At 43.4% G+C, this 23479-nt stretch overlaps 1 protein-coding gene and 1 long non-coding RNA gene across 4 annotated transcripts; both read right to left on the reverse strand.

The window, feature by feature from the left end:
• Window positions 1–293: 293 nt before the first annotated feature.
• Window positions 294–13640, reverse strand: LOC124063339 (deoxyribonuclease gamma-like). 3 transcript variants are annotated; one of them, XM_046396901.1, is made up of 11 exons: window positions 13452–13640; window positions 11625–11717; window positions 9388–9556; window positions 9070–9158; window positions 7016–7027; window positions 4170–4256; window positions 3067–3164; window positions 2851–2963; window positions 2474–2631; window positions 2247–2343; window positions 294–1281 (listed from the first exon to the last, which is right to left on the reverse strand). In XM_046396901.1, the coding sequence occupies exons 3-11, from the start codon at window positions 9547–9549 to the stop codon at window positions 1150–1152; spliced, it is 948 nt and encodes a 315-aa protein (XP_046252857.1). In that variant the 5' UTR covers window positions 9550–9556; window positions 11625–11717; window positions 13452–13640; the 3' UTR covers window positions 294–1149. The 3 variants fall into 3 exon arrangements, with proteins under 3 accessions (XP_046252857.1, XP_046252856.1, XP_046252858.1); XM_046396900.1 differs by lacking the exon at window positions 11625–11717 and having other exon boundaries at window positions 13452–13639; XM_046396902.1 differs by lacking the exons at window positions 7016–7027; window positions 11625–11717 and having other exon boundaries at window positions 13452–13639.
• Window positions 13641–19199: 5559 nt separating this feature from the next.
• Window positions 19200–20058, reverse strand: LOC124063987. Its single transcript, XR_006844193.1, has 4 exons — window positions 20003–20058; window positions 19853–19902; window positions 19686–19704; window positions 19200–19412 (listed from the first exon to the last, which is right to left on the reverse strand). It is a non-coding gene; the product is annotated as an uncharacterized LOC124063987 (long non-coding RNA).
• Between the last annotated feature and the right edge of the window lie 3421 nt (window positions 20059–23479).

Raw genomic sequence — 23479 nt, forward strand, 5'->3', positions numbered from 1 at the left:
CTAAGAAGCTCAGCAGCGCCTGCAGAGCTACGGAGGCCAGAAGAGCAACTGCAGGTTAACCGGCTGCTCTACATCGCACCGAGGTGTGTGCGTGTATGGTCGTCTGTCTTTGTGTGTCAGCCCTTGTGATTGGCTCAAGCCCCCCCCGTGATGTGTAGCGTCGTTTTTCTGCTGGCTCCATGACGCCACCTAGTGGCGAATGCAGCAATTATTTCTCTCAAAATGTTGATTCTTCTCGTTGTTTTGCGAAGGATAAGTTGTAAAAGCAACAACAATATTATTATTATTTATAATAGGGTTAATATATATAATTTTAATTCCAACATTAAAAAAAACTTTACTGAATATAGAAAACAAAATAAAAGTTCTGAATATAAGTTTCTGTACAGCATCAAACAGACAGGAAGACAGTGGAAGTAAGCGTGGAAACATTACCTCTAACATGATAGAAGAACACCAATTCACCTGCTAAAAAAGCCAACCAGTTACAGCTAACGTGTCATTAAAAGTCAATCCACAGTATGCACATTCATCTCAACGCTGGTGTGGTCAGAGCTTCCATCAGGCAGACGGTTTTATCCAAGCTAACCACAAATACCGCTCGGTTGTCCTAACTAAACAACTAATACGCACAACTGACTGCAGTTTAAACAGCTGCATGATGTGGCACCTAAAGACCTCAAACATATTTTTAAGGCACTTTACTGAGTCCATTCATTTAGGCTACCTGGCTGGCTGGCTGGCTGGCTGGCTGGCTGGCTTGCTTGCTTGCTTGCTTCCTTCCTTCCTTCCTTCCTTAATGAAGCAGTGATGTTTCCTTTTCCTGAGCCTGGCTGTCGGTTCAGTCAGATGAACTCTGATCATGGACCGTGTCGGAGGAAGCAGTCAGTGCTACAGTGTAAACCTACCACGTTGCTCAACCTGCATTAAAAATCTTAGTAAAGAAAGTAAAAATCATAATGAACAGTTCAAACATGATTATGTAATCATGACTTATGCTGGTAAAGGCAGGGCCACTTTGGTCCTTCTTTCTCCTGTGTATACTGCTGGGTGATCATTCATTGACAGCTTTGGATTTTGGATCCGTGATTTGAGTCTGCAGAGCAGATGGAATGAATGCATTTCAGGCTGACGGACTCGAGCACGTGATCACAGAGTGGACAGGAAAGACTGGACCATCGCACAGGCACTGAGGAGGACTGGAAGAGGCGTGGCCTGAAGGAGGTGGGCGGAGCCCTTCAGTTTCACCTCCACAGGCAGGTGGTCACTTAACTCCAACACCTGGCAGACAGAAGCAGCAGAGCAGAGAGTCAAACAAGAGTTCACTTCTCCGTCCACATGTGTATGGAATTATATTCGTGTCACATTTCTGAGTGCGCAAAGGGGAATTTGAACGCACAAAAATACATTTTGCAAGCACACAACTTGTGTTTTGAGGAAGAATTAATTCTGTGCTCACAATATGTCTTCCTCGGCGCTCAGGCAGCCTGCTGCACGCTCACAATGCGACTTTCCCTCAGTCTGCCTCAGCCGCGCTCGCTCAAGTTATAAATGTGCCACAAAGGTCAACCAATCAGAGAACTTGGGTGGCGAAAACTCCAATCACATCGCAGCATCCTCGTGGGAAGTTACTGGACCGCACAGAATCCATTCTTGTCTGCTTAACCATAAGTTTTGTGAGCACAATTTTAAATTTCCTCAAAATACAAGTTGTGTACTTACAAAATGTATTTTTGTGCATTCAGAATTTCCCTTTGCGCACTCATGTGGGCCCTTTGAGAACAGACCAAGCCAGGAGCAGTCGTCCCCGAATCACAGGCAGGCAGACAGGTAGGCAGGTAGGCAGGCAGGCAGACAGACAGGTAGGCAGGTAGGCAGGCAGGTAGGCAGGCAGGCAGACAGACAGGTAGGCAGGTAGGCAGGCAGGTAGGCAGACAGGCAGGCAGGCAGGTAGGCAGACAGGCAGGCAGGCGGGCAGGTAGGCAGGCAGACAGACAAGCAGGCAGGTAGGCAGGCAGACAGGTAGGCAGACAGGCAGGCAGGCGGGCAGGTAGGCAGGCAGACAGGCAGACAGACAGACAAGCAGGCAGGTAGGCAGGCAGACAGGCAGGCAGGCGGTGAGGCAGTGAGGGTCAGGCAGGCAGGCAGGTAGGTAGGCAGGCAGACAGGCAGGCAGGCAGGCAGGCAGGCAGACAGACAGACAGATAGGCAGGCAAGTAGGCAGAACGGCAGACAGACAGACAGACCTTGGATTTTGAGAGTTTGAACTCTCTGCGGATGTTGAAGACTTTAGCAGAGAACGGTCTGATCGCCTTCAGGAAGGGCTGTCCATATACCACAATCCTGATACACACACACACACACACACACACACAAAATACAGTGTGAGCTGAAAAGCTACCAAAGATTCTCTTTCTTCTTGCCTCCCATCACACATCACGTCCTCCCTCGGCTGTCTGTCTCTCACACCTACCTGTCATAAGCACAGGTGGTCTGGTCGGAGACGGTGGTGTCCACTTTGTCTCCGATCAGCCAGGAGAATCTGGAATCGGTGAACAGTCTGATGTTTTTCTTGTCCACTCGGGTCACGTAGGCACAGCTGGCGTGAAAATCACCCAGGAACATCACATTCTACACACACACACACACACACACACACACACACACAGGCTATCACACTATGATTAGAACTGAAATACAGTAAAATTACTTCATACCTTGCTTAACTAAACCTCACAAGCTGTGTTCTGTTCATCCATCTGATCTCAAAGCTCTACGAATTCACATCACGGGCACAAGACGCGACAAAAAAGGAGCCATCCTCACTTTCTATGAACCCTGCTTCCTCACCGAGTTGTTCCATTTGTTGCTGACTTCCTCGAAGACGTCGTAGAGCCGGTCGATCTCCTGGACAGCCTGACTGGGCTCAGTGTGCAGAGCGACCAGAACAAACGTCTTGATCTCTGCAGGACGGAGAGAGAGAAGAAAACGAAGGGTCAGGGTCAGCTGTTCATATCATACACTGGATCACATGAGGCGCCAGGCGCTTCTGTTTCGTGTGCTGACCGGTTTTCTCGCTCTGGACATGAATGGCGAAGGGCTCTCTGACAAAGGACTGTTTCCTCTCGTACTGATGCTGGTCTGTCACATTCGCCGTCTCTGTCCTGTTTCGAGAGGAGAAGAACATCTGAAGGATGAGAAGTCACAGGTCCTGCTCTGACCTGGTGTTAATGTCCGACCCAAGTGGTCCGAATCACACCTGCACATCCCTGAGAACAGGCGTGATCGCACCCAGCATGTACTGGGGACACATTCTTTTAGCAGTATGTACATGAATGTGTCCTGAGCACACAGAAGAATGTCTGCTCAGCTGACATCCTCTGAGACAACAAGAAGGCACAACAGCAGGCAGAGTGGAAACCAGCTGTCTGAGTTCCCTTTAGTCCGCTGTAAGGCAGAGTTAGTGTTTGGGATCCCTCACCTGCGAAGGTAAGCACCCTGTCTGAACTGGCAACATCCCCAGACTCTCTTTAAAAAAAAAACACTTTTGAGATGTGTTGAGTGAGAAGAAATTCAATAAACTTTATGAGGTGCCTCCGGAAAATTCTGAATCATTCCTGTCTCCTTGTAAAATGCCATGAAATACAAAGCATGAAATCGTCTGTTGGTCAAGGTCTCACTGGACCAGCCTTCTCATTGACTGCATGTAAAGATGGACGACATTAGACATCTGGACGCCCCCTGGTGGCAGGTCACAGTACAGCTCATAAGCCCCTCCCCCTCTATGTTAGCAGACAAGACATGAGTCAAACTAAAAACTCAAAGTACACATGAAATTAATTCTTCCCAAAGATGGTTTCTGTCATTTAGGCAGTTCTCATCACTGTGATGTTTGTTTACTTTTGTATCGTGGGAGGAAGTGGAAACGCGTCGCCTATCATTACGGCTGTTCCATCACTCACTCACACGCCAAAACGCTTCAAGTTAAAATCTAAGAAATGTCTGAGATCTAACTTTTGTCTTATTTGACTTGAGCTCACAGGCAGGACCGTAGTGAAAATGTAAACATTGACAGTCTTCCTGTCATTTTTAGTTTTGTAACACAGGCTGAGAGACTTTCCAGGTGCGTTCAGGTGCGTTTCACCACTTGGACAAGTGCCGTGTCTTACCTGAAGATGAAAACGTACTGCTGCATGTCGCTGGGAGAGTTTCCCAGAGCCTTGCTGGATACTGACTGGTAGCTGTAGTCTTCATACCTCCATACAACATGCAAGCAAAGAGAAACTGCTCATTACTAAATCACTAAATCACACTACTCAGGAAGAAGAACGCACAGTGTGAACATTCACCTCCACTTCCCGCAGTCCCACAAAGAGTTTTAGATTTAGATTTAGATTCAGGACCAGCCTGTCCACTCTGGGAGTGAGTTTGGTGTCAGCTTTCCAGTTAAGCCCGCTGGCGGAAGTCTTTAATTTTCCTGGCTGTCAAATGTTTTGGCTTCGTGAGCCGCTGAGCAGCTTCCATATGAAGCTTGTGTCTGAAACTAAAGTAGCCTAGTTTAGCTTAATGCTACCTCTACTCTACGATGTTTATCGTACTTACTGCACAACATCTGATATGTATAGCTGCTAGTCGCCAGTGTCCATCTTGCTCCCTTTGTCATGTTTGAGATGTTAATGAGTTCCACCAAAAAGACATTTCATTCTAAATTTCTCCCACGGTTTCATTTATGCCAACTGCTCAAGAGCCAGCACATCAGCACTAACAATCTGACTGACGAATGAGCACTTTTGCTACTGATGTAGCACATTTAGCTGAAAATAATACTTTTATTTAAGTAGGAATTTAAATGCACATTGATTTTACTTGTGAGCCCTTCTTCAACCACTGGAGCAGCCCTCAGTTAGCTACTATGTTAGCTTTTGCATATTTTACCTGTTTGACAAGAAGTTTCATAAAACCACATCTGCACAACAACCGCGAGTTAGACTGTTAACACTAGAATCAGATGGGTAGGAATCATGATTTTTTGATCACATGAAGGTTAGTAGTTCATACCCTTAGAATTGCCCCCGGAACACCAACAGACATGCACTTGATAGGGGAGCATTTACAAATCCTACAAGTTGCACTTAGCTTAACTGCCGAGTTAAAATCGAAGTGGTTTAGCAATTATAAGCAAACTGGATCCAATCACCAGAGATTCTAAATGAGTTATTCACCAGACAGATCAAACAGACACAAAAGAGTAAAATCTGATTGTTCCCTGTTAGACATCACCAGAAAGAAAGCAGCTGCCTGCTCAACAAAGCAAAGTCTTGTCCCAGGAATACAAATGGGGTTAAATTGGGCCATTTCTTAGTCAGTAAACTGTGCATAAGCACACTATCGTTAAATGTAGTGACTGACACCTTAGGTGGAAAATTTCTTTAACAATATTAGCAAGAGGGGAATGAATACTAGACAGATAAAGTGAAACATACTCAAATGGAAGTATGCACATTAAATGTTACTAGATTACTTGTGTCAAAAATATTACAGTAAAAGTACATAAGAGTACTCCAGTAAGAGTATCAGTGACTCATCCTGAATATATCCACAACGTTTATAAGAGTTTGTTTTGAAATAAGTGTTGCTGGTAAATTCTCCACCCATCTGACCCTTAACAAACATTTTTAACCAGTGCGGGTTACCGTCTCATCACCAATAAAACTGCATCCAGCAAGCTGTTAAATGGTTTGTCAACGGCCATCAATTCCGACCTAACGTGTCACCTAATTACTTAAAGTGAGCATCTGGATGTGGCATCCCACAAGGCTTTGTACTCGGTCTACTACTTTTCTATATGTACATGTAGCAACTACATTATGTTTCAAAAAATATGACTTAAGAATGTTTATTTGTTGACATTGTAGCGTTTATGGTGTTCTTGTTGTATTTTGGCTGCAAATTTTAGGCATTACCTCACTGGTTTCAAAATGAAATGAACTCAGACAAACATTTTTAGTGTTTAACTGATGACACTTAATTCTCTTTATACTGCAGCCAATGACACAAGATACGTTGCTTTACAGAACGAAATTAATTAACCCCTCTGAGATTTCTGAGCACACAGAAAACTGTATTACTGCACTTTATACCTCACTGATATTTTTGAATAGTGAAATAAGATAACAGAATTGTGTGTAAATTTTTTATAACGCCTGTAACTGATGATATTGTAAAACTCTGTACCTGCTGCATCAGGACATGAAGAATCCCAATTTAACCCTTGCATACAATTTGCCATCACTTTACTTTGGTAAATCTGCTCAGTTGACTCTCAACAGACAATTCTCTAGCTTCAGCCTCTAGTCTATATAAATCATAATTTCTGATGAGTAAAACACTTGGATGTGATTTATTTCTTAATAACAGAACAGCATTTTGGGAACTACAGTATGGAGATAATGTAGTGCAGGTACAGGATGTGTTCAGCCTAATTTAGCACAAAGACTGGAAGCACAAAAACACATCTTCATGCATCTCCAAAGTTCTCTGGTTTAAATGTTTTCAGTTCAACATTCAACATATAAATCAGTCAGATCTTTGAAGTTGTTGGAAGGTGTGTGTTGGCTAGCTTTGATTTAGTTAGGCAAGCAGTATTTGTGCTAAGCTACGCTAGTCACCCATCTCTGGAACAGTTGCACAAAGTTATTCTTTTAACCTTAAAAACATAAATATAAAAGTCATACGGAGCCTTAAAAATGAAAGCTGTATCAAATCAGGATTATTCAGTGTGTCCGAACATGTTTCTATCCATCTATTCAAACAAATACTTGACTGATGAACCTGTTCATATCGAGACCTTTTCAGTCTGATCTGTTGTCAGTCAGCTGACTTGCTGCAGAGTTACTGTAAATAAATACTAAATAAAGTGTTAGCTATTGCTACAGGCATTAGGATTAGTAAAGTGGGCAAACCGGGATGAATCATAATGAGATAATGTTTCACATGCTCACAAAATCCACTGTACCTTTCAGCTCCCCTGTTGGAGGCAGACAGCAGACACATACATGTAACGATCACCATATTGTATTAATATACATTTTAGTATCACGGTCTGAGTGCATTCACTTTAAAATCAAAGACCAGAGAGAAAGACTTCAGTGCTGAATCCCCCCAAAAAAAAGAAAAAAACCTTTCGTTGTTAATATAGAAGAATTTCATTATATTAATCATAAATATCTCCCCCTTTGATGTGTTCTCTGGACCCTCAGTTTAACAACATCCTAAACAAAATGACTTTCCGTATAGTCTGACATTAAAATGGTCGTATATACAAACGCCAGCTACGACCAGCACAGATACTGATGTGGATGAGAGATTGGCGGTGTGTTCTCACAAACATTGTTTAGAAAGTCCTCTAATGATAACCAGAACCAACCAGGCTTGTTGGTACCACTGTCACATTAATAAACCATCCTTTAAAATAATTTGTTGAGTTGCAACTTATGTCTTTATTAATCATTTATCATTCATTATCAGCCAAGAACGCTCTAAAAGGAACACTTTGTAAAATATGGCCAGAATTCAAAGGTAGCTCCAAAACCACAGGGGGCAGCACATCAACACAATAAGCACCAGCTCCTGCTCACTATGCTGTTTGCTGTAGTTATCTTTGGCTGTAGCTATAGCTACCGTTAGCTAGTGGCCCTGTAGTTCACCAGTCTGTGACTGAAGCCTGGCCTCAGATCACGGAGGGAGGGGGGTCACCATAGACAACCGGGGTTCGGCTCAACCAGCCTCCCACTGAACACAGCAGGACATCAGACTGGGACTGGGCACAGCCCAATGATGAGACAGAAGAAGAGCCTACGGCTGCCAAGAAAAAGAAAACTCTGATAGAAAATATCAGGAGTCATACAGGTGATTCTGAAGCCCTCTGGGCAAAATATGTGGCGGCAGGCTGTCAAATGAGGCAATGAAGCCTTCAAAACATTAGCAAAGATTTTGGAAGATGCTGAGACTTCGCCCTCATTCTCCCACCTGGTGCAAGATCACCTGTCTCTGCTTTCAAAAGAGTTCAAGTACTTCCCAGCCACAAATGACCCACAAAATGGTAAGGAATGGACCCGCAACCCATTTGTAAGCATGCCTGGTGCATCGAGCATGTCCGTGAAGATCAGCTGTTGGAGATTGCAAATGTTTGAGTCAACTGCAAATCTGCCAGCATTTTGGATTAAAATTAAAAGGCAGAATATCCAAAGATCGCCACAAAAGCAATGAAAACATCCTATCTTTGTGAAGTTAGATTGCCAGTCCGTGAAATAATGTCATACATGACACCGGGCAGGACGGGCAGCAGCTAGCTGGTTAGCATGCTAACTTCAGTTGATATCGCTGCTACACAACACAGAAGCGTCTCTGGCATTCTGTTGATAATGTTACTTAATGTATTTCTGGCCATACCTTACAAATGCACCTTCAAAGGCCTTCACTGTAAAATAAAGAATTCATTACATGGTCCGATAATACACTCCTTAAAAGGATTTATAGGTTATATCTAATAGTTTTCTTCGAGCTTAACAGATTTTCTACCAATTTTCTACAGGTTAGTTAGAGGCAACAAATACGTTTTTCAAGGTTGTAAAGATCGCTTTGACTGGAGTGAATCTTTGGTGATAATTCAGTTAAAAAAAAGGTTTCATAATGCAGTTATCATTAATCTCACTAATAAACCATTTAGAACAACATTTTTGATATGCTAATGATGAATAAAACTATAATTGGACTGCATTAAGAAAAAGTGCTACTTAATAATGTTTAAAACTGTGCAATGAAGAAGTAAAGGAAAAGGATTTATTAACCATTAACAGAGTCACCAGACACTCGAGTCTTTTATAGTTAGAAAGTGACTGGGTCATTAAAACAACCTGAGTCACAGCCTTCATCCACATGTTTTTTCATTTTTTGTTTAAAACAACAGGCAGCAGTTTGCAGTGAAAAGATTTCTTGAAAATCTTCCTACAGACGCAGAAGGAGGCAGCGCTTAATGACGCTGATCTCTTTCGGCTGTTTTTACTGTACCTGTTGAGCAAAGTCAGCAAAGTGTTGATGACTTTACCATCAGAGTCAATCACTTCCTGCAGGAGAGTGATATCACAACGAGCCACAACCTGCACACAGACAAACAGACGGACAGACGGACAGGCTTGGGTTTCAGCACATAATGTAAATGTGTGCCAGTCCCTGTATCCATTGATCCCGGTGATTACCTGTATGAAATCCTTTATTTCATAACACCGGCTTGTTTTTACAGTGTCCCAAGGGTTAAGAGTCATGCAGCTTTTGTGTGTGTGTGTGCGTGTGTGTGTGCGCGTGTGTGTGTGTGTGTGTGTGTCCTACCCGGGTCAAAGTGTGCAACACTCTGTGGTTGGATGCTTTATCCATGTTGAACTTCTGCACGTTGTAGGCACAGATCCTGAATCCTGAGTTCATCACTCCTCTGACCAGGAGGGTGAGGAGAGGGAAAAGGAGGAGAGGAAGATGAGGAGAGCGCCACCCCATGGTTAGACTGAGGAGAAAACAAAATGCACACACTGATGTGAGTCAAAAACTCAGTGGAATAACAGAGCAGGCTGGCTGAGTCGTGTCTTTGTATTTGAGAGTTGGAGCTATAAGCTTTTGATCTGCTCTTCAGTAGAAAAGTTTGCTCAGGAGACCGAGATGATCTTTTCTGATTCCAAGCGCCTGAAACAGCTTCATGTTCAACCAGAATCAAACACTTGGTGAAGAAATAAATAAGAATTAAACACTTAACTCACACCTGCACGCTGGACTACATTCCTCTTTATGCAGCAATGTACTGTTTTCTCTGCTAACTAACAGATTGTATTGTTTTCACCCAAAAATAAAATATGTTTTCAGCTATATCAGCCTCACATGACATTCCCTTTAAATGTGGGATTAAATAAATTACCTTTATGTGCATGTAACAGACTCAAAGAGACCCAGGACAGGTTTCATTCATCAGCAATGACCATCAAATGTCAGTTTTCTCTCAGCAATGGGAGTCCAAACACGACACAACAGAGTGAGTCTGTGTTCAGCGCCCCACATGAAAAGAGTGGAGACTGATGCTGCTGCACACCACGGGAACAACAGGACTGCAGCCAACAAATATGGAACACACAGAATCAGAGCAGCTAAACATTAACTTGTGTAACTGCAGGTGAACTTTGCTTTGTTTCATTTTCGTAGTCAGAGCATGAAGGTGCGACAGGCCAACTGGTTAGACCGGTTTGATGGACGAGTGTGAGCACGTTCAGACCTGAGACGGACAGTGTGGGAGTGGGAGAATGTGTTCGCTGCGTCTTATTGTGCAGATCAGTCAGTCAAACTGACGACAAAGCGAAAGAGAAGAGCATTAATAATAAACTAATAACAAGAGTTATTAGTTGAGAGTTGATATTCGTTCATCGCCATGACAACACTCACACACACTGGAGTTTATTCTGACTCAATCCCACACACACCGTCCTGAAGCCCAGGCTGAAGCCCAGGCTGAAGCCCAGGCTGAAGCCCAGGCTGAAGCCCAGGCTGAAGCCCAGGCTTTCACCTCCTACACTCGTGGACATTGTCAGTGTGTCTCCAGACAGGTGTGGACACAGGAAGTACGACTGCCTTTACTGCCTGCATGTTTTAGGTGAGTGCCATTGCTCTCATCAGACCAAGTCAGAGACAAACTGGAACATCTCAATGACATGTTTGCAATAATGTTAAGGTTTGGACAAAAACATTGACAGCATGTCACTTTGGCCTCAATACATTTCTCACTATTTTCACAAGTTTTACAAACCAATCAAACCAACAACCAAAGGATCAATGGAAAAATAATCAGGAGATTAACCCACAATGAAAATAATCCTTAGCTGCAGTCCTGTACAAAATGCAAAACTATATGTACAAAAGTATTGGGACAGCTGCCCTTCACACCAACAGGGACTTTAATGACGTCTCATTGTAAACACACAGACAGCTTTGCAGCTCTAACAGCTTCCACTCTTCTGTGAAGGCTTTCCACAACATGTTGGAGTGTTTCTGTGGGAATTTGTGCCCATTCATGCAGTAGAGCATTTGTGAGGTCACACACTGATGTTGGACCAAAAGGCCTGGCTCACAATCTCCGTTCCAGTTCATCCCAAAGGTGTTGGATGGGGTTGAGGTAAGTAAGGGGGGATTAGACTGGGCCCAAAAACAGCTTCTGTTCAAATACTTTGGTCTATACGGTGTAGTTCTAAATCAGTTCAACTGCAGCCAACTCCAACAGTAAAATCCAGCAGGAGTCACAATCACATGATCAGAAACCAGATATAACAGTCACAGGAGACACTGTACTGTACTTAGTACTTTTACTCTGAACATTTTCCTGAGTATGCTTAAAGGCCTTTAATGAAGTAACATTTTAGCAGCATTATGGCATTATGGTGGACTCTCACTCTAGTAAAGGACTGCATGTTAGAAAGTGTTGTATCTCGCAGTCTGCCTGTACACAACAACAAGTGCAGACATTCCCGCAGTACTGAGCAGTCAAGCCGTCCCTCCTCGCTGCAGTAGCTGGGACCACGTTAACAGGTCGTTACCAAGTCGGCTGCGTCAGCCCCTCCCAGGCCTGCAGGTGGTGGGACGAGTCGAGTGACTTCTGCTCAGCACTCCCTCAGCACAGCAGTCCGACTCTGCACACACGTTTACGCGATTACTTCATACAAAGCACAGACTGTAACTGTTGGTCTGCTGCAAAGATCCCACACTGCAGTAACTGAAATAAGATGAAATATCTTCAGTCAAGAGAAAATATTTCTTCTTACCAGCAGTTTTGTCTTTAATAATCTCAATAAGATGATTTAACTTGCTTCGGAGAATTTCCTACTGGCTCTGAGTATCGCAATGCTTGAAACAGGATTTGCCAGACCTCTAGGACTGTTTGATCAACACTGACTAGCATGTGTCAGCATGGAGGTGAGGAGATAATGACTGAGTTTTCACTGTCTCACAATCAACTGAGTAAGTATATTAGGAATCTGAAGAGGCAGCCCATACATTTCATGTTTACTTTAGCATTAATATCACTGATCTTTCAGTCCACAAAGAGCCAGCAGTGGCGGGTCACACCACCCGGTGTGTTTAAACAGTGCTGCCACTGTCCAGTCAGAGTGTCTTCACTGATACTCCAGCACTTTCCATTCCTGAATCACTTTGGAAGTGACCCAATTAACGTTAACGTCAAATTCATCTTCACCACCAGCTGGCTTCAAACAAATCACTTTAAAGTCTGTTCTGAACATGTTGATTAAGTCTTCAGCCCTGACAGTCTGTTCTGTGCCTCCCTGATCCAGTGAGTCATTGAGTTTATACTCAGCATTTTCTGCGCATGTGTAAACACAGCAAACGGACTGAGACCCCTCCGGAAGCAACCAAACAGTGCGGTCGCTTCAAGCCTGCCTAGCAGTTTGTTTAACCTGAGCGTCGTGAACAAAAAGGGCTCCGGGTTTACTTTGCCACTTTTACCACTGCATTTTAGCCCTTCAGACCTGCCATAAGTAGATCACATGACATGGTACTTGGCTGATGAAAAGATGGCAGCAAACCGCATCTGACCACCTAACCACACGGCAGCTGTGACACAGAGACAGTACAGCGGAAACAGAAAGACTGGGGCCTCCTCATACGACCCCTGGGTTCAATAACGTGATTCTGATTCTGGAGAGGACCAAGACGAGATCCGGACCTTCTTTCAAAAGAACTCAGAGTGTGAGAGCAAAAAGAACCGAGTCCCTTTCCTGTTGGGTCACTTATTGGTCCACTTTGAGGGGACTGAGTTTGGTTCGTTTACAAAGGACTTCATGTGAAAACACCCTGAAAGTGTCCGTCATTCGTCTGGTGTCCTTTAAAACTGTGGGAACTCAGTGAAAATTTAAAACATTTAAAAAGAGTTTTAAGATTCGGCTTTTTTTATTTTTATGGTTGAATGGTTTCTCAAGTTCTGCTGGGCCCTCATCCGAAAAAGCCGAGTCAATCTGTAGCCACAGCATTTTGATAACAGCTGTCCTTTTCTGATATTCAGAGTTCGCAGCTTTTGTTATGCAGTAGTAAATGTAATATTTTGGACGACTGGTCAGACTAAAGAAGCACTCTGAGGACATCACCTTGGACATTTCACTATTATTAATACCAAATATATCCAAAATAACACATATCTGCAATAATGAAACAATGTTTATTGAAAACATAGAAATGAGTTTAGAGTGAAAAATTCAACAGATGACGAATTCAAAAAAACGTTCGACACAACAAGCAAACAACGCACAAACACACCTTCATCACACTGACAGACACACTCCGCTCCCTGGCTTCAAGACCACCTCGGTGGACTTCCGACCAACGCGCGTACAGAGCGCTGGTGTTCTTACCTGTTCAGGTGAGCGACGATTCAACCGTGTGTTTCTGTGGCTGCTTCCTGTTGCTGCTGCGGAGTGAATGTTGCAACCTGCGAGCGACCGGTCACTTGAACACCTTCCTGCTTGTGTCAAATTGGCCACGCCCTCCTCCTGCATTCACGGACTGTGGGAAAACACACGATACGTGCGCTTCACAACACAGAGACTTTCTTTAAAGTGAGTCAGACGAAGAAGAAATTAACTCAGGGTTTTGGTTTTTATTCTTTTTCTGAAATACTGAAGACCCTGGTAAAGACAAACTGCAGTGCTGCCATCTAGCTGTCCGGAGTGTAAACGTCACACAAAACGAATCACAGTCCCTAAATTCAGTTCAGTTCAGTTTATTTATATACAACAAAAGTTATCTCATGACTCTTTCCAGTTAGAGCCCCATGGAAGCCCATTTCCTCCAGTGATAAAAAAAGATGAAAACTTAGCCATGATTTTTAAAAAAATTCACATACTAAGTCATATCTCAAGGAAATTCAATCGAATGCAACTGGACTTAGTTATTTGTCTTTGAAGACGTTTCACCTCTCATCCAAGAGGCTTCATCAGTTCATGCTCGCTTGACTAGGCTGGGACTAGTCCAACTAGCTGGTGTGGAGACCCAGGTATTTAACCTCTGTGGAGGCATTCACATGACCAGTGGTGTCATAGGCTCGTTTAGTGTTCCATTGTGACAAACGACAGTCATTGAGAGACAGTCGTTGGGGATGGTAAAGTTGGTTTCGACTTCGTTACTGCTCTGTTGTGTTGTAACGACAGTCGTTAGAGTCACATGGGGTCCTTTGTGAATGGCAGTTTTCCTTAGAGACTGTCGTTTGTCACAATGGAACACTAAACGAGCTTATGACACCACTGGTCATGTGAATGCCTCCACAGAGGTTAAATACCTGGGTCTCCACACCAGCTAGTTGGACTAGTCCCAGCCTAGTCAAGCGAGCATGAACTGATGAAGCCTCTTGGATGAGAGGTGAAACGTCTTCAAAGACAAATAACTAAGTCCAGTTGCATTCGATTCAATTTCCTTGAGATAACCATGACCTGGATGAATGAGAATATTCACAGGCATACTAAGTCATAATTATGAGATAAAAAGTCGAAATTATGAGATACTATTTTAACACAACAGTCAGAGTAGCAGCTCTTTCTGTGAATTCTCCTAATCAGAAATGGATTGTGAACACATCGAGGACTACTTTAAACGTGGATTTAAAACAAATGAAATACTCAGAAGCAGCTTTGGCACAGGAAGAACAGAACCGGGGCCCGTTTCATGAAGCAGGTTATGTGGAAACTCTGAGTATGTTAAGCCTGAAATCAGCGAAAATCTGAGTTAAGCGTTTCAAGAAGCGAGGTAAGTTAACCCTGAGATCGGGGTAAGTTCAGGAGTAAGTTAAGCCCGTTTCAATAAGCGAGGTAACTCATACTCAGAGTCTGTTACCGCGGTAACTTAGTCTGTGAACGTTACCTGGTCGGGAGCAGGTTTTATCCCAGAAAGCCCGAGTTTGTCTCTGACTCCTCCCCTTTACGGAACATAAGCCTGAACCGTTTCCTTATTCACAGAGTCTCCGTCGAACCTGCTAAGTTTACGAAAATCGAGTGTCTGTTTCTGGAGGAGCCCGTAGACGAAGAAACAATACTGATTCACAGAGAAATGTGATTGCGTCGGGCGAGGATTTTCCGAGCACGTCTGGGTAATTTTTCATCCTGTTCCGATTTTTTATATGAGCCTTATCGTTTTTCGTTACAGTCACTGCAATACATTCACAACCTCATCCGTCCTCTCATCGCTCACATCACCCACCGTGGCCGTGAACTCACCACTGAGCAGATACTTTGCGTTGCTCTGCGTTTCTGCAAACGGGAGTGTTTTATACAACATGCAGAGCACATAAGTAAAGCAGCTGTTTGCAGAGCTGTCAGAAAGGTGAGCCTCGCTCTGAAACGGTTTCTCTCAGTTTGTCTTGTTTTTCCTGGCCACAAGCCTGTGAGAGCCATCAAATGGGACTGCGGGTAAATAATTTCAAATGAACAATAATTTTTCTGTTAACATGTTGCTGAGACCTCTGGGAGCAAAGACTTGAATGTCTTTTAGGATTTCCAAATGTGATTGGCTGCATTGATGGCACTCACATTCCTATCACTGCTTCTTCACAAAATGAATATTATGTGAACAGGAAGTCCTCCCACAGATTTCAACTAAGCTGTCTCATTTTCTGTACTGTTAAAATCGTTTGTGATGCAGCTCACATCATCACAAATGTGGAAGCCAAGTGGCCTGGGTCTGTGCATGACTCCTGTATATATCAAGAGTCTACTCTGAGCAACAGAATATACTGTGGCAAGTGGCCTGAAACACTGCACTGGTGGCTGTTTGTCACTGTAAAGATCCTTGAAAAATATCAGTACTAAATAAATGTGACTTTACTTGCAGGAGAGATTGAAGGCTTCCTTCTGGGTGACAGGAGTTACCCCTGCTAACCCACACTCATAACCCCTTACCCAGACCCTCAACCAGGCCCCCAGCAGCACTTCATTGTGGCTCACTGCAGGACCAGAGCCAGGCTAGAGATGACTGTAGGCCTGCTGAAAGCCTGTTTCCAGTGCTTACGTCATCTCAGAGTAACCCCTGAGAGAGCCTGTGACATAAGTGTGGCATGTGTTATTCTCCATAATATTGTGAATTAGAGGAGAGCAACACTCTGCCCTACAAACAGAAGACCACGAGGAGGACCCCATCCACCTCCCAGAAAACCAGGATGGAAGAGCAATCAGAGATCTCATATGCAATAATCATTTTCCAGGTTAAATCAATAAAAGCACAACCACATAGAGTAAATGACCACACTGTCACTCATTCATTTTATTTAGTCTTCCTTATATCCTACAGACAGAGAGAGACAAAGAGAACATTTTTCTGTTAGTTTTTCATATTGTTCCAATGACAAATTAAATTTACCTGTGACTGCACACTCACCTCTAACTTGTATTTAAGTATCTCGATTTCCAGATCAGCCTTTTGGATCTGGCGGTCCAAGTGCACCATTTCCTTATCTGTTATATATTATTCTACATGTACAATTGTACAGAATTAAACTGTGTTGTTTACTGAAACTCTCACTGTGTTCATTGGTGCTGCAGAGTTTGATGGACCCTCTTCATGCTGTCCAGTTACGCTCTGTTAACAAAGGATAACAATGTCAGCTTCCATGTCAATATAAATCCATACAAGAATGTCACATGTAAAGCTGATCTAATATGATACCTCTGTAGGCCTTTCTGTGACAGCAGACACAGTGTCTTCATCTTCATTATCCTTTGAAGACAAGCATTTTATTCTGTGAACTTTACACCACTATTGGTTATGAGTTTTGGTGTGTTGAGTTGCATACAACAGGCTGGAGTCTGGAGTCTGCCCTCTTTCTGTTGGCTAGACAAGAGTCAGATGTTAACTTCACCCCATTAATTAATGAAACATTACAGAGAAGAGAATGTGTGAAAACATCATGCGGTGATGAAAGAGTTGTCCAGTATTAAATCATTTAAATACATTTAAATAGTTTGACATGTCAAACGTTAGCAAAGTGAGATGCAACCAGGCATGTTATGTTTCCGCCTCACCTGACTGAATTATATTTTTATATTTCACCCGTTTTTCACCCCCTGGGTTGCACCTACATGAACAGAGGGTCAATACCATATTTTACATGCAATATTTTATGAGTGATAAAACACAAAACTTACGCATTGACTCGAGCAGTGATTTTTTCCCCACGCGTTTTCTCTTTCCTTTTGCCGCAGGTGTTACTTTTTTCCGGATTATATACCGATATTCACCGTACGCCTCCATCAAAATTTCCAGCTCCAGCGGTGAAAAATATGCTGAGCGCTTTCTTTGCCCTCCGGCCTCCGTGGTGAATCAGTGAATCGGGGCTCCATTGATGAGGGCTTTTTGTAGAGTGGCGGTGCACGAGCTTGCCTCAACATACTCAGAGTTAACATACTCAGAGTCGACAAAACTAATGCAAATCCGCTTTGTTGAATCAGGAAACTCTGAGTTTTTCATCTCAGGGTTTGTCAACTCAGAGTTAACATACATACTCGGAGTTTGTTGAACCTGCTTCATGAAACGGACCCCTGTTTCGGTGAAGTGAGACCCTTGAAGATGGCGCAATAAAAACATGCGCACTTAGTATCTCATACTTTAAACTTTTTATCTCATAATTCTGACTTTTTATCTCATAATTTTTTGCCTTTTATCTCATAATTATGTCTTTTTTTTCTAATAATTTCGACTATTTATCTCATAATTATGACATTTTATCTCATAATTTCGACTTTTTATCTCATAATTATGACTTAGTATGTGATTTATGTGATTTTTTCATTTGATGTTTTCATTTTTTTTCTTTTTTCTTTTGTTTTTTTTTTTTTTTTTGGCGGAAATGGGCTTCCAAATTGAGCAGGGATCCGTTTCATGAAGCAGGTTCAACAAACATACAGGAGTCATGCACAGACCCAGGCCACTTGGCTTCCACATTTGTAATGATGTGAGCTGCATCACAAATGATTTTAACAGTACAGAAAATGAGACAGCTTAGTTGAAATGTTTGTGCTCTGACATTTAAAGGTAGCAGTCAATGTGTGTACCTGCACATTAATGCTGTTGGAGGACTTCCTGTTCACATAATATTCATATTGTGAAGAAGCAGTGATAGGAATGTGAGTGCCATCAATGCAGCCAATCACATTTGGAAATCCTAAAAGACATTCAAGTCTTTGCTCCCAGAGGTCTCAGCAACATGTTAACAGAAAAATTATTGTTCATTTGAAATTATTTACCCGCAGTCCCATTTGATGGCTCTCACAGGCTTGTGGCCAGGAAAAACAAGACAAACTGAGAGAAACCGTTTCAGAGCGAGGCTCAGCTTTCTGACAGCTCTGCAAACAGCTGCTTTACTTATGTGCTCTGCATGTTGTATAAAACACTCCCGTTTGCAGAAACGCAGAGCAACGCAAAGTATCTGCTCAGTGGTGAGTTCACGGCCACGGTGGGTGATGTGAGCGATGAGAGGACGGATGAGGTTGTGAATGTATTGCAGTGACTGTAACGAAAAACGATAAGGCTCATATAAAAAATCGGAACAGGATGAAAAATTACCCAGACGTGTTCGGAAAATCCTCGCCCGACGCAATCACATTTCTCTGTGAATCAGTATTGTTTCTTCGTCTACGGACTCCTCCAGAAACAGACACTCGATTTTCGTAAACTTAGCAGGTTCGACGGAGACTCGGTGAATAAGGAAACGGTTCAGGCTTATGTTCCGTAAAGGGGAGGAGTCAGAGACAAACTCGGGCTTTCTGGGATAAAACCTGCTCCCGACCAGGTAACGTTCACAGACTAAGTTACCGCGGTAACAGACTCTGAGTGTGAGTTACCTCGCTTTATGAAACGCTTTAGTCAGGGTTTCGCTGATTTCTGGCTTAACATACTCAGAGTTTCCACATAACCTGCTTCATGAAACGGGCCCCTGGAACAGAGTCATCTTTTTATCCTATTATTTACAACAAAGCTTGATTTGGTGCTGTGATTTTCTGATGTTTTTCATACGGAACCACAATCTGATGGTTTGCTCGACTGTAAATGTTCAGCTCTTTTAGAGATCTGTTGAGCTTCGTTGGACGAGACGTCATATTAAGAGGCGAGACAGATTATTGGGGAGTTTGCATCTGTTTATTGATTGTGCTGAAATTTCATCAGAACTGTCAATAGATTTGCCAGCAGTGATGTCATACTGCTGGAAGTGACATCATCAGTGGGGATCCTGATGGCACGTGTGTCAGCACCTGGTGGGGATCTTCACAGGTGCCTGGCACAGAAAGAGGAGGCCTTCCCATCACAGTCGCTATGGCTGCCATCATCTCTCCCTGTGGACAGAAACAATAACGGCACGTCAGAGGTCTCCGCTACCCAGTTTTCACGCTCACATCGTTTGTCTTTCCTCACTTCAGTAAGTCCCACTTTATTTCTAAAGCCTTCTGCAAAACTGTTGTTAGAAAATGCTTCACAGCTGCAACAAAGATATGAAATAAGCAACAAGAATCCAATGTAGAAGTCAAATGATTTCTGCAGGCTGATCAATAAGTTGAAGTGCAGTCACAAAGAAGCAGGACGGAGCAACAATTCAGAGGAGAACCAACCTGTAGATGTGTCGGATGCCTGTGAAGATAAAGAAAAGATCTTTACTGAACCCCACTCAGCTTGGATCTGCCTTTATTTGGAACTTTACGCTTGAATTAAAAAAGGGTTTTTGTTCAGCACCAAAGATCTGTTTTAACATGAATCATTTAGTGTGCAGATTACTTACATGTGCTCCCATCAGTATTCCCCAGTGCAGAGGGGGATTATAAACACGACCTGTGTAAAGACACACAGAGTTTCAAAATTGGTTTAAGTTTACAATCAAAGGTAAAGGTCATTTTTTTCAAATGAATAATTCATTGTGCACATTACTTACACCTGGTTCAAGCGACATTCCACAGGCCGTAGCCGTGAAGAGAGGAACCCCCATACTAAAATCCATCTGTGCAAAGACTCAGTGTTTAAATGTGAACTTAAATGACAACATTAACACAACAGTTTCTAAACTGCTCTTTTGGTGATGTACAAGGATAGAATGAAAACATGTTTTGCACAAACAAGGCCTTGAAAAGAATTACACATGAAAAGAGGATTTTCTCTTGACGTGAACGCCAAATGTAATAAAGATCAGAAATGTTTTCTGTAGAATCTAAACAGCTGATGCCATGATGAAAGGTAAGAATGAGAGACGTACCTTGTTGTGACGATCAGGTGAGTTTGCACTTGCAGCAGTAGCAGGTAGCAGAGTGTCTTTGAGAGGGAAATCCAGTGCTTATATACCTTATCTTCACCTCCCTTTGCTTTGATCACAGGGACGTGTTTAACTACTACAATGTTACCCTTCGTTAAACAGTATCGTTAAACCTTGTGCTGTTTGGAGAGACGTTGCCCCGTGGGCTGTTTGGGATCGTCAACAGCTTGTGGCTAAACCACTCAGTCAGCGCTGTAGGTCACAGAGAAGAAATATGACCCGCACTAGCCTGGACTGATTAGCCGCCGGCCGCTAATCAAATTTAATCAAAGCTGCCAAGCAAGCGGTCACAGACGGCCGGTATTCGATCCATCCTTGAGCCTTTTACGGATGCCGGCCCTCGCTGACAAAGCAGAAGAAGAAGACAGAGGAACGATAAAATGCGCAGCCAGATTTCCAGCCAGTAATCCGCTGGGTCTTGACATCTTCAGATGGTGGCAGTAGATGAGGACTTTTGTGTTGGTTCTTGCAGCCAATAACAGAGAAATTTGGCTGCGTTGCTCGTACCTTCCACACCTTCACAGTCTCCATTCCAAAAAGGTTGGGACAAAGTGTACAGCATAAATAAAATGCAAAGTGTGATCATTTGCTAATCCCTTTCAACATATACTCAGCTGAAAACAGGACAAAGACACTGCGCTTCATGCTTTACCTCAACTTCATTGATTTTTGGAAACGTATGCTTATTCCGAATTCCACACAAGGTGGGACAGGGGCAAGAAAAGACTGGGAAAGTCATGGAGTGCTTGAGAAACACCTGTTTGGAGCAGTCCACAGGTTAACAGGTTCATTGGTAACAAGTGGGTTAACTGGTCTACATCACCATGAACCAACGCTTCAGTGTGTAGCCAGGATGGGGCTGTTTCAACGTGACTGGGTGTCCAAGGGGCATCTTCGATAGGCTCACTTGTTCCCAGGCAAGGATGGAGCGAGGGTCAGCACTTTGTGAAACACGTGACGGGATAAAGGACATTACTCCACGGGCTCAGGATCACTCTGTGGAGACGTTATCGTCGGCAAACACGGTTCGTTTGCGAATGATTTCACTCTGTTTGTATATGACACATTAAAGGAGAGCAGCTGAGTAAAGTTAGTTCCCTCACGTCGCCATGAACAAACCCTTCAGCGTGTACTCGGGACGAGGCTATTTGACGAGGAGCGCTCTTTTGTCAAAAGTCACGCGTGACAGCCATGGGGACCTTTTCATTGCTAAATACTGCGTAGTTGTCGACGCACAGTACAACTCCGAATGCAAAGAAGCTGGGACGCTCTGTGAAAAGTGAATAAAAACAAAATGCAAACATTTGCCAATGAGCTGTGCTCAGTGATAAGTGTTTGTGCCCACAGAGTGACATCCTTTATACAGTCGTGTGTTTGACAAAGTGGCGACGCTCTCTTTCCAGGATGCCGCTTTCATACTCAGATAGATAGATAGATATACTTTATTGATCCCAGGCTGGGAAATTACAGTGCAGCAGCAGCAGCATTACACACAGTGACGATGCCGTAAAAAGAAAAAGAACAATCTGCGTAAATTATGTTAAAATAGCAATATACAAAGCAATACAAAATGTATATACAACAAATAAACAGCATTGGCTGCTGTGCAAAAATAGAATGTAAGGTGCAGTGAAGCAAGTGTGTAAAAACATATAAAGTACGCAATGACTGTATGGTATGAGCAGAGTTTAGCTGTTATTGTACAGTGTGATGGCGTGTGGCAGGAGAGACTTCCTGTAGCAGCCTGTGGGAGAAGGTGCTCCTCTGTCTGTCTGCTGTGTGATGGAGGAGGTGCTGATCGTTGTCCACCATGGATAACAGTTTGTTCAGCGTCCTGCTCCCCACCACGGTCTCAACAGACTCCAGCCTGAGACCGAGTACAGAGCCAGCCCTCTTCATGATCTTATCAAGTCTGTTAGCGTCGCTGGCTCTGATGCTGCTGCCCCAACACACAACAGCAGAGAAAATGGCAACAACAGACTGGTAGAAGATCTCCAACATCTTGCTGCACACGTTGAAGGATCTCAGCTTCCTCAGGAAACAGAGTCTGCTCATCCCCTTCTTGTACACCGCCTCGGTGTTAGATGTCCAGTCCAGTCTGTTGCCGATCACCACACCCAGGTATCTGTAGTCCTCCACCTCCTCCTCCACCACCTCCCCCCTGATCCGTAGTGGCCATGAAGGCGTCCCCTTCCTCCTGAACTCGATCACCATCTCTTTGGTCTTGTTGACATTCGGTTCCAGGTGATTCTGTTCGGACCGCTCTACAAAGTTGTCCACCAGTGTCCTGTACTCGCCCTCCTCTCCCTCTCTAATACACCCGACAACAGCTGAGTCATCAGAAAACTTCTGCAGGTGACATGACTCAGAGTTGTACTGAAAGTCAGTGGTGTATCAGGTGAAGAGGAAGGGAGAAAGCACAGTTCCTGTGGAGCTCCTACATCACTGACCACCACATCAGACAGGACGTTGCCCAGCCGGACAAACTGTGGCCTGCCTGTCAAGTAGTCAGCAATCCAGGAGATCCTGGCGTCGTCAGCACCCATCACCAGGAGAAGCTGTTTTTTCCCCCTCTTCTCTTGTTCTCTTGCTCCACTTTTTTCACATTTTTCCAGATCCTGTTGGAAAGAGTTCTTCTATGCCATGTAAGTAGTTTGAATTGAATATTTTACCTTGTGTGAATGAGCTTTCCCCTGGATGTGCAAATCAGATGTACTGTGATGCCTCTGTAACAGGGTAATAACTTCCCTTGGCGTTATTGTTGTTCCACTTGCCATTGGGATAACACAGTTTGCTCCATGCTGTCCATGTGGTGAGTCGTGTCGTAATAAGGTCTGCTAATAAAAGGATGAACTTATTCTACACTGTAAATTTATATAGTATTTGTATGGCTTGACATTTCTTAAATGCGACAGCAACTAGACTGTCCATTGTATTTTTAATTTTTCCATTTTACTTTTATATGTTTAAGTGCACCCAATTAAAGGAAAGTCGCTAGTTTAAATGCTACAATAATGGCTAATCTTAGTTTGTGTATTTCAGTGTGTGTTCGTCACGTCGTGGTTTATTACAGTCCTGCCTGTGAGACATTTTTGCTCCTGT

Source organism: Scatophagus argus, chromosome 8 (genome assembly GCF_020382885.2).
Source record: "Scatophagus argus isolate fScaArg1 chromosome 8, fScaArg1.pri, whole genome shotgun sequence".
NCBI lineage: Eukaryota > Metazoa > Chordata > Actinopteri > Scatophagidae > Scatophagus > Scatophagus argus.

Bases quoted from the DNA above. Each gene is read 5' to 3' on its own strand.
- LOC124063339 (XM_046396901.1), bottom strand. From the start codon at position 9,549: ATGGGGTGGCGCTCTCCTCATCTTCCTCTCCTCCTTTTCCCTCTCCTC. The intron at 3,165-4,169 runs GTAAGACACGGC...CTCTCGAAACAG, and splicing joins CAGTACGTTTTCATCTTCAG to GACAGAGACGGCGAATGTGA. The intron at 2,632-2,850 runs GTGAGGAAGCAG...GTGTGTGTGTAG, and splicing joins GCAACAAATGGAACAACTCG to AATGTGATGTTCCTGGGTGA.